A 12,486-nucleotide genomic window follows, 5' to 3' on the forward strand; every position below is an offset into this window, starting at 1 on the left:
GGTTCGAATGAAAAATGATCGGAAATCGGATTTCAAAATCGATCCTGAAAAGTCAAGATCGGCTCAACCCTACCCCCTACTCCTCTATGCATATCCATGTATATGATAAGACAGTGATCCATCAACATTTTCCATGAAGAGCTGCCATTCCGCATTGTAAATAACTATCGCTACCATTCCCTGCCCCCCACTGGGAGACGATCGTCGCTGACCCTTGATGTCAGAGCTGTTTCATTGCATCTCCCACAATGCATCATTTCCATTCATTCTGATTATTTTAGCCGTCATGCCTTTTGCATTTTGCCCACCAGATGGCAGTATAACACAGTGCACAATTTTACTAATACCAAAAATTTACTACTTTCAAAAACTTTGCTAAAACTCTCTGCGACTTGGAGTAAGTTTCAGTCACAGCCCCCCAAAAAAGTTCCATGGACCGAAATCCATCATATTACAATGTGCAATATCTACAAAATACCAACACTCCTGAGCCTGGAAGGAAATTTTTTCCAAGTAAAGCACAGGCAGATCACGCCTTAATTATTTTTTATTATATTCACACTTGTATGAGAACAGGATACATAGTTATCATCTGTATATACTTGATACAAGGCATTATGAGCTGCAGGAAAGAAGCGTTAAGTTACTGACAGTATAACAGGTGGATGGTAACAGCAACACAGCGGCTTTAAGGAAATTCGTCTCGCCGTAAAGAAATCTAAAAAAATGTTTTAAAAAATGTTACCCTGAATCTGGATGAAAGAGAGATAGGGAGATAAGTCCTTTAACCCTACGAAGAATTGTCTGACTTGCTCCCACATACAGTATAATAGGCCCAGGGGTGAACCTACTCCTTTCGCCGCCCGAGGCGAACTACAGAAAGCCGCCCCCCCCCCCGAGAGGAGGGGGCGGAGCGAATGGGTGTGGCCACGTGAAGTGGGCGTGGTGGCGTGAAGGGGCGGGGCTTGGTGCCGTTTGCAGGCAGAGGGCAGGCACGGAGAGGACCTGCTGTCTGCCTGAGCGTGAGGGGAGGCCACTGGAGCAGCGCTGCTCCAGTGGCCTCCCCAAACCACCACTCAGTGCTAAGCCAGTCCAGGACAGCTTGTCCTGGACTGGCTTAGGTAATCAAAAATGCCGCCCTCCCTAGGGTCCTGACATAGCGCCGCCTGAAGCGCTCGTTTCACGTCGCCTCATGGGAGGTGCGGCGCTGAATAGGCCTTTTATGCCCTCACACAATATAATGGCCCCATTGTGCCCTCACATGATATAATAGGCACATGTTGCACCCATACACAGTATAATTCCCCCTTGGCTCCCACATACAGTATAATAGTCCATTTATGCCCTCACACAATATAATAGCCCCATTTTGTTCTCACACAATATAATGGCCCACTTATGACCATACACAGTATAATGGCCCCTTCTGCCTCCACATGGTTCAATGGCTCTTTCTGTCTCCCCACAGTTTAATGTCCCCTTCTGACCCCCCAAATACACAGAATGATGGCCCCATTCTGCCCCCACACATGGTACAATAGTCCATTTTGCCCCCACACAATACTATGGCTCCATTTTGCTCCCACAAAGTTTAATGCGCCCCAACAGCCAGGTTTGGCCAGGTGCTGGTCCTGGATTCAGACCCACTCAATAGACCCCCAAATTATAACCAGAAAGACTACGGCGATATAAGATAAGATGATATTCTTAGTAGTTACCAATACATCCACTAAGGTTTCTTCTACGGCTTATACAAGACGACATCTCCATACACTTCATAATCCACCGACTCCCAGTCAATGACCTTTCCTCCAAGTATATATGAAGAATATTGCAGAGATTTCATCACATTGGGGTTGATAGCGTGATCCCACATATTAACATTATTAATTTCACCCACAAAAGTAGGTTCTCCTCTATATAATGTAATGCCAACGGAGGCGAGATCCTGCCCAAGGACCGCCGTAACATTTGGGGCTATCGCAAAACCTGGTTTTAAAACCCTCCTTGGGAAGAAATCCCCATTGACAGCAAAATGGATGATCCCTGTGCTGGATTTCCAGGACACACAGATAAATCTCCACCTCATGCTCTCTTTGCTGGTCTTATAGGACACCCGATCGTCATCCATGGAAATGTGGTAATAATCTGGGGTTTGGTACAGATGGAAAAGGGGCTTTGACTCATTTGTAGCCTCTAGTTTGAAGAGGGAGTCTCTCTGGATGTTGTCCGTGTGGCACTGTAGACAGACGGTGATACTGCTCAATGGTTTCTCGATGGCGGGCTGCAAAACTACTCTGGATGTGGTACTGACTTTATAAAACACAAAGGACGTACCAAACAAATCTAAGAGAGAGAGAGAAACAACAATGCCTTAAGGAAAGTCCCAACTGGATGCCCATCGTACTTCTAGATGAAATACATAATGTATTGGTCCATGAATGAATAGGAGTTATGGAAACGTAGTAGCACGGTGAGTTACGCTGTTTCTGTAACACCTGGTCTATAAGACGAGATTTACCGCAGCCGATTTCCATCTTAGTCGTGAAAACTCATTAAAACCTTTTTTTGTAGATAAGACGTTGGAATAGCCTTTAGAAAGGCTACTCGTCTCTTACATTTAGATGTGATCTCCGCCACGCTGTTCCTTAGAAATTAGTTCTCTTGCATCAATGGGGGCGGGCCCCAGTGCTGGAAATGCGATGGAGGCGTCCTCACTGCTGCTCGAGAACAGGCTCCAGTGACGCCTCTATTTTCTGCTGGATCCTCCCCTTCTTTCTTCTTTTTTCTTCGGCGTCACCTCCGACGCCTGCGCAGTTGGCTCTGCCAGTAAGACACTAGTAGAGCCGACTGTGCATGCGCGCAATTGCAGCGTTGAAACTCTGGCCGCGGGCATGCAAAGTCGGCTCTACTAGTGTCTCACTGGCAGAGCCAGCTGCGCAGGCGTCGGAGGTGACGCCGAAGAAAAAAGAAGAAAGAACGGGAGGATCCAGCAGAAGATAGAGGCGTGGCTGGAGCCTGTTTTCGAGAGCAGTGAGAACGCCCCCATCGCATTTCCAGCACTGGGGCCCGCCCCCATTGCTGCAAGAGAACTAGTTTGCATACCGGTATTTCTAAGGAATGGCGCGGCGGAGACCACATCTAAAGGTAAGAGACGAATAGCCTTTCTAAAGGCTTTTCCAACGTCTGATCTACAAAAAAAAAGGGTTTTAATGGTAGAATCCCTTTAACAACACTGTGGCACAGAACAGTAACCAAACTCCGTCAGTGTCTTTCCAATGGCTCTGTGATAATCAGATAGCAGATTATAGTATGGCTGGTTGGACAGACACCCGGGCCTGGAGCTCCTAGGGATCCAATGACTGCACCAACTATGATGTAGCCTTATACAAAGGGGTGGGGCCTTCTAAAAACATCTGAATGCAAGCACTAGGGGGGTAGACTTACTTTCTTTGGCACAGCATCCAGTGATGACCATAAAGAGTGGAACTAGGAACTCCATCCTATACAGAAAACAAAGACAGGGTGTCAGGTCCATGTTGTCTATAGGTTATTGCAGCATCCTGGAGTGCTACTGCTTCAAGTGTTTGTCTATTGTGTGTGGGTTATCTTGGTATGCCCCGTCCTTTATGTTATATGTCATTGTTTGCAGCTGTTCCTTTGTATCTTCCCCTTCACTGTTCTAACCCTTGCCTTGGTTCAGCCCTGGCCAATCACAGGCCACTGGGCAGGGTTGTGGGAGACTACAGTCTTCACGGTGACCATTGAAGGCCAGTCTAGTGAGAGCAGTCACCCTGTACCGTTCATGCTGGACTGTGCAGGGAGAGGACCCGGACTGGAACTCAATGGCCGACAGTACAGCCTCTAGGAGGATTATTCATCACCCCAGGCTTATTCAGAGACAGGGAATATTGCAGAGCAGCTGTGCTAGGAGGACTCTGACAGGGGGAAATTATTCAGACCTAGTATCAAGGTAACCAGATCCCTGTCAGGACTCCCTGCTCCACTACTAGCCCCAATATCCTAGTTTGGGAGTGGCACGAGAGGAGGAGTAGTTGCTGGACTTTATTACAGAGCCTGTAATATCCCCGGGCAACCTCCTAAGAACAAGGCAGGGGATTGGACTGTGCACACAACCCCCATCTGCAAGCTGCTGGTTTGTCGTTAATCTAATGTTAATAAACAGTTACCTGGTTTCACCGCACACCTGGACTCCTGAGTTGTGCCTGCGTCACCATCAGGGCCCTTCTGAATACCATCATACTGGAGAGTAGAGGCCCCCTCTCCAAATAGAAGTGCCCATCCGGTAGAGCCGCAGGAACCCCCTCAACTTTGTCCAGTCCTAGAGTGGGATTGGGGTGTATGAAGAGTGTGCTAGCAGGTGGCACAGCCTACGTCACTACTACTCCGATCCTACGGTCTCCTCCACTGGGTTTCAGCATTATTACATATTCATCAGTCATCCATTACATCACTCATACTCTACTCCACTCAGTTATTACATCACTCATACTCTACTCCACTCAGTTATTACATCACTCACACTCCATACCACTCAGTTATTACATCACTCATACTCTACACCACTCAGTTATTACATCACTCATACTCTACTCCACTCAGTTATTACATCACTCATACTCTACTCCACTCAGTTATTACATCACTCATACTCCATACCACTCAGTTATTAAATCACTCATACTCCACACCACTCAGTTATTACATCACTCATATTCTACTCCACTCAGTTATTACATTACTCATACTTTACTCCACTCAGTTATTACATCACTCATACTCCATACCACTCAGTTATTACATCACTCATACTTCATACCACTCAGTTATTAAATCACTCACCATCCACACCACTCAGTTATTACATCACTCATATTCTACTCCACTAAGTTATTACATCACTCATACTCTACTCCACTCAGTTATTACATCACTCATATTCTACTCCACTAAGTTATTACATCACTCATACTCTACTCCACTCAGTTATTACATCACTCATACTCCATACCACTCAGTTATTAAATCACTCATACTCCACACCACTCAGTTATTAAGTCACTCACCATCCACATTACTTAGTTATTACATCACTCATACTCTACTCCACTCAGTTATTACATCACTCATACTCTACTCCACTCAGTTATTACATCACTCATACTCTACTCCACTCAGTTATTACATCACTCATACTCCATACCACTCAGTTATTAAATCACTCATACTCCACACCACTCAGTTATTAAGTCACTCACCATCCACATTACTTAGTTATTACATCACTCATACTCTACTCCACTCAGTTATTTCATCACTCATACTCCATACCACTCAGTTATTACATCACTTATACTCCATACCACTCAGTTATTACATCACTCATACTCCATACCACTCAGTTATTACATCACTCATACTCCATACCACTCAGTTATTATATCACTCATACTCTACTCCACTCAGTTATTACATCACTCATACTCTACTCCACTCAGTTATTACATCACTCATATTCTACTCCACTCAGTTATTACATCACTCATACTCTACTCCACTCAGTTATTACATCACTCATACTCCATACCACTCAGTTATTAAATCACTCATACTCCACACCACTCAGTTATTACATCACTCATATTCTACTCCACTCAGTTATTACATTACTCATACTTTACTCCACTCAGTTATTACATCACTCATACTCCATACCACTCAGTTATTACATCACTCATACTCTACTCCACTCAGTTATTACATCACTCATACTCTACTCCACTCAGTTATTACATCACTCATACTCTACTCCACTCAGTTATTACATCACTCATACTCCATACCACTCAGTTAATACATCACTCATACTCTACTCCACTCAGTTATTACATCACTCATACTCCATACCACTCAGTTATTAAATCACTCATACTCCACACCACTCAGTTATTAAGTCACTCACCATCCACATTACTTAGTTATTACATCACTCATACTCTACTCCACTCAGTTATTACATCACTCATACTCTACTCCACTCAGTTATTTCATCACTCATACTCCATACCACTCAGTTATTACATCACTCATACTCCAAACCACTCAGTTATTACATCACTCATACTCCATACCACTCAGTTATTACATCACTCATACTTCATACCACTCAGTTATTAAATCACTCATACTCCACACCACTCAGTTATTACATCACTCATATTCTACTCCACTCAGTTATTACATTACTCATACTTTACTCCACTCAGTTATTACATCACTCATACTCCATACCACTCAGTTATTACATCACTCATACTTCATACCACTCAGTTATTAAATCACTCACCATCCACACCACTCAGTTATTACATCACTCATATTCTACTCCACTAAGTTATTACATCACTCATACTCTACTCCACTCAGTTATTACATCACTCATACTCTACTCCACTCAGTTATTACATCACTCACACTCCATACTAGTCAGTTATTAAATCACTCATACTCCACACCACTCAGTTATTACATCACTCATATTCTACTCCACTCAGTTATTACATTACTCATACTTTACTCCACTCAGTTATTACATCACTCATACGCCATACCACTCAGTTATTAAATCACTCACCTGACACACCACTCAGTTATTACATCACTCATATTCTACTCCACTAAGTTATTACATCACTTATACTCTACTCCACTCAGTTATTACATCACTCATATTCTACTCCACTAAGTTATTACATCACTCATACTCTACTCCACTCAGTTATTACATCACTCATACTCCATACCACTCAGTTATTAAATCACTCATACTCCACACCACTCAGTTATTAAGTCACTCACCATCCACATTACTTAGTTATTACATCACTCATACTCTACTCCACTCAGTTATTACATCACTCATACTCTACTCCACTCAGTTATTACATCACTCATACTCTACTCCACTCAGTTATTACATCACTCATACTCCATACCACTCAGTTAATACATCACTCATACTCTACTCCACTCAGTTATTACATCACTCATACTCCATACCACTCAGTTATTAAATCACTCATACTCCACACCACTCAGTTATTAAGTCACTCACCATCCACATTACTTAGTTATTACATCACTCATACTCTACTCCACTCAGTTATTACATCACTCATACTCTACTCCACTCAGTTATTTCATCACTCATACTCCATACCACTCAGTTATTACATCACTCATACTCCAAACCACTCAGTTATTACATCACTCATACTCCATACCACTCAGTTATTACATCACTCATACTCTACTCCACTCAGTTATTACATCACTCATACTCTACTCCACTCAGTTATTTCATCACTCATACTCCATACCACTCAGTTATTACATCACTCATACTCCAAACCACTCAGTTATTACATCACTCATACTCCATACCACTCAGTTATTACATCACTCATACTCTACTCCACTCAGTTATTACATCACTCATACTCTACTCCACTCAGTTATTACATCACTCATACTCTACTCCACTCAGTTATTACATCACTCATACTCTACTCCACTCAGTTATTACATCACTCATACTCTACTCCACTCAGTTATTTCATCACTCATACTCCATACCACTCAGTTATTACATCACTCATACTCTACTCCACTCAGTTATTACATCACTCATACTCTACTCCACTCAGTTATTACATCACTCATACTCTACTCCACTCAGTTATTACATCACTCATACTCTACTCCACTCAGTTATTACATCACTCATACTCTACTCCACTCAGTTATTTCATCACTCATACTCCATACCACTCAGTTATTACATCACTCATACTCCAAACCACTCAGTTATTACATCACTCATACTCCATACCACTCAGTTATTACATCACTCATACTCTACTCCACTCAGTTATTACATCACTCATACTCTACTCCACTCAGTTATTTCATCACTCATACTCCATACCACTCAGTTATTACATCACTCATACTCCAAACCACTCAGTTATTACATCACTCATACTCCATACCACTCAGTTATTACATCACTCATACTCTACTCCACTCAGTTATTACATCACTCATACTCTACTCCACTCAGTTATTACATCACTCATACTCTACTCCACTCAGTTATTACATCACTCATACTCTACTCCACTCAGTTATTACATCACTCATACTCTACTCCACTCAGTTATTTCATCACTCATACTCCATACCACTCAGTTATTACATCACTCATACTCTACTCCACTCAGTTATTACATCACTCATACTCTACTCCACTCAGTTATTACATCACTCATACTCTACTCCACTCAGTTATTACATCACTCATACTCTACTCCACTCAGTTATTACATCACTCATACTCTACTCCACTCAGTTATTTCATCACTCATACTCCATACCACTCAGTTATTACATCACTCATACTCCAAACCACTCAGTTATTACATCACTCATACTCCATACCACTCAGTTATTACATCACTCATACTCTACTCCACTCAGTTATTACATCACTCATACTCTACTCCACTCAGTTATTTCATCACTCATACTCCATACCACTCAGTTATTACATCACTCATACTCCAAACCACTCAGTTATTACATCACTCATACTCCATACCACTCAGTTATTACATCACTCATACTCTACTCCACTCAGTTATTACATCACTCATACTCTACTCCACTCAGTTATTACATCACTCATACTCTACTCCACTCAGTTATTACATCACTCATACTCTACTCCACTCAGTTATTACATCACTCATACTCTACTCCACTCAGTTTTTTCATCACTCATACTCCATACCACTCAGTTATTACATCACTCATACTCTACTCCACTCAGTTATTACATCACTCATACTCTACTCCACTCAGTTATTACATCACTCATACTCTACTCCACTCAGTTATTACATCACTCATACTCTACTCCACTCAGTTATTACATCACTCATACTCTACTCCACTCAGTTATTTCATCACTCATACTCCATACCACTCAGTTATTACATCACTCATACTCCACACCTCTCAGTTATTACATCACTCACACTCCACACCACTCAGTTATTACATCACTCATACTCTAGTCTACATCATTCATTTATTACATCACTCACACTCCACATCTCTCTCTCTCTAAGACTTGGATCCTCACAAGGACATCTTGAATTTTCCATCGACCACTTCAAACACCCTGAATAGCAGGAACTGTAAAATTAACCCCTTCACCACCTTAGATCACCATGAAATTTACACTGAATCCTTTCACTACTCTCACTCACACCAGATTACAGCTAAACCAAACCCCTATAGACAATATACCCCCTATGTACAAGCTTAGATAAGTAAGTGAGAGTTTTACTTACTTGGATACAGATGTGACTGATAAATGCAAAGTATCTCCTCGGGTGTGAATATCGCCGTATAATATCTTGTTTTATAGACTGCTGAGATACCCTCCCCCTCCAAAACACACCGGGACACACCCCTGGATACACCCTCTTCGTTTTCCACATTTTCAGCACTTTTTGGAAAACACGGGTGTAGCAGCCTGACCGGACATAGACTGTAATAAATCTGAATGTCGCTGAAAAACCAGAGCTACAGTCCTATGAAAAAGTTTGGGCACCCCTATTAATCTTAATCATTTTTAGTTCTAAATATTTTGGTGTTTGCAACAGCCATTTCAGTTTGATATATCTAATAACTGATGGACACAGTAATATTTCAGGATTGAAATGAGGTTTATTGTACTAACAGAAAATGCACAATATGAATTAAACCAAAATCTGACCGGTGCAAAAGTATGGGCACCCTTATCATTTTATTGATTTGAATACTCCTAACTACTTTTTACTGACTTACTGAAGCACAAAATTGGTTTTGTAACCTCAGTGAGCCTTGAACTTCATAGCCAGATCTATCCAATCATGAGAAAAGGTATTTAAGGTGGCCAATTGCAAGTTGTTCTACTATTTGAATCTCCTCTGAAGAGTGGCATCATGGGCTACTCAAAACAACTCTCAAATGATCTGAAAACAAAGATTGTTCAACATAGTTGTTCAGGGGAAGGATACAAAAAGTTGTCTCAGAGATTTAACCTGTCAGTTTCCACTGTGAGGAACATAGTAAGGAAATGGAAGACCACAGGGACAGTTCTTGTTAAGCCCAGAAGTGGCAGGCCAAGAAAAATATCAGAAAGGCAGAGAAGAAGAACAGTCAAGGACAATCCACAGACCACCTCCAAAGAGCTGCAGCATCATCTTGCTGCAGATGGTGTCACTGTGCATCGGTCAACTATACAGCGCACTTTGCACAAATAGAAGCTGTATGGGAGAGTGATGAGAAAGAAGCCGTTTCTGCACGTACGCCACAAATAGAGTTGCCTGAGGTATGAAAAAGCACATTTGGACAAGGCAGCTTCATTTTGGAAACAAAAATTGAGTTGTTTGGTTATAAAAAAAGGCGTTATGCATGGCGTCCAAAAAGAAACAGCATTCCAAGAAAAACACATGCTACCCACTGTAAAATTTGGTGGAGGTTCCATCATGCTTTGGGGCTGTGTGGCCAATGCCGGCATCGGGAATCTTGTTAAAGTTGAGGGTCGCATGGATTCCACTCAGTATCAGCAGATTCTTGAGAATAATGTTCAAGAATCAGTGACGAAGTTGAAGTTACGCTGGGGATGGATATTTCAGCAAGACAATGATCCAAAACACCGCTCCAAATCCTCAGGCATTCATGCAGAGGAACAATTACAATGTTCTGGAATGGCCATCCCAGTCCCCAGACCTGAATATCATTGAACATCTGTGGGATGATTTGAAGCGGGCTGTCCATGCTCGGCGACCATCTAACTTAACTGAACTTGAATTGTTTGTCCAAAATACCTTCATCCAGGATCCAGGAACTGATTAAAAGCTACAGGAAGCGACTAGAGGCTGTTATCTTTGCAAAAGGAGGATGTACTAAATATTAATGTCACTTTTCTGTTGAGGTGCCCATACTTTTGCACCGGTCAAATTTTGGTTTAATGCATATTGCGCATTTTCTGTTAGTACAATAAACCTCATTTCAATCCTGAAATATTACTGTGTCCATCAGTTATTAGATATATCAAACTGAAATGGCTGTTGCAAACACCAAAATATTTAGAACTAAAAATGATTAAGATTAATAGGGGTGCCCAAACTTTTTCATAGGACTGTATATGGTCCCCAGATGAATAGAAATCACTGTCAAGAGAAGGAAGCCCCCAAGTGGGTAACCCAAATATTTTTTTTTAGAAAACTTCACTTTTACTAACTAAATAATAAAATTGTCTCAATAGACTGTCAACATACAAGGTGCTCAAGAACAATAAACAGGTCAGAAAGATGTAATAAGAGATAGAAAGGAAGGGGATAGATCCCTAAATCCAGCACCTATCCCCCTGATCATTCAACAAAGCAGAGTGTGAAAACAAAGCTCTATGGCCATGCATACAGAATGTGTATTCAGGCGTCAATAAAAAAATGCCAGATGCCACACCAACACTGGAAAAGCATAAGTCAGTCTGCTGAAAGGATCCTGAGTAGGGTTGAGCTGATCTTGACTTTTCAGGATCGTTTTTAAAATCCGATTTCCAATCATTTTTCATTCGAACCCGATCTCGATCCCAATTCCGATCCCAATGCAAGTCAATGGGATTTTTTTATTAATTGGAGATTGGATTTTAAAAGCAATCCTATTCACTATACAGCATGGAATCTAACAATTGAACATTTTAATTGTTTGAATCCATGCTGTGTAGTGAATTTTGTTGAATGGTGCCAGCAGAACCACCTCAGGATTAATGCTGGGAAGACCAAGGAGATGGTGGTGGACTTTAGTAAATGGAGAGGTGCTCCGACCCCAGTGGAGATCCAAGGGTCATGCATTGAGATAGTCAGGACCTATAAGTATCTGGGCGTGCTCCTCAATAATAAACTAGACTGGGTTGATCACCTGGAGGCGCTGCACAGAAAGGGCCACAGCAGACTCTACCTGCTCAGGAGGCTGAGGGCCTTCGGAGTCCAGGGGACACTTCTTAGGGCCTTCTTCAACTCTGTGGTTGCCTCAGCCATCTTTTTCAGTGTGGCCTGCTGGGGGAGCAGTATATAAACCAGGGACAGAAATAGACTTGACAGGCTGATCAGAAGGTCCAGCTCTGTCCTGGGGAGCGCCCTGGACCCAGTACAAGTGGTGGGTGACAGAAGGATACTGTCCGTGGTGACCTCCACGTGAGAAAACAAATCCCACCCCATGTATGGGACCTTGATCGCACGTGGCAGCACTGTAAGTGATCGTCTGCTTCACCCCAAGTGTGAGAAGGAGCTATCACAGGTCCTTCCTTCCAACCGTGACCAGGCTGTATAATCTACATCAGACCAAGCG

General features: G+C 42.1%; 1 protein-coding gene across 1 annotated transcript; it reads right to left on the reverse strand.

Moving 5' to 3' along the window:
* Positions 1–1,013: 1,013 nt before the first annotated feature.
* On the reverse strand, positions 1,014–9,490 carry LOC142212946 (C-reactive protein-like). Its single transcript, XM_075281083.1, has 3 exons — positions 9,438–9,490; positions 3,448–3,503; positions 1,014–2,346 (listed from the first exon to the last, which is right to left on the reverse strand). The coding sequence occupies exons 2-3, from the start codon at positions 3,500–3,502 to the stop codon at positions 1,742–1,744; spliced, it is 660 nt and encodes a 219-aa protein (XP_075137184.1). The 5' UTR covers position 3,503; positions 9,438–9,490; the 3' UTR covers positions 1,014–1,741.
* Positions 9,491–12,486: the final 2,996 nt, after the last annotated feature.

The sequence above is a fragment of the Leptodactylus fuscus genome, chromosome 7, assembly GCF_031893055.1.
Source record: "Leptodactylus fuscus isolate aLepFus1 chromosome 7, aLepFus1.hap2, whole genome shotgun sequence".
Classification (NCBI taxonomy): Eukaryota; Metazoa; Chordata; class Amphibia; order Anura; family Leptodactylidae; genus Leptodactylus; species Leptodactylus fuscus.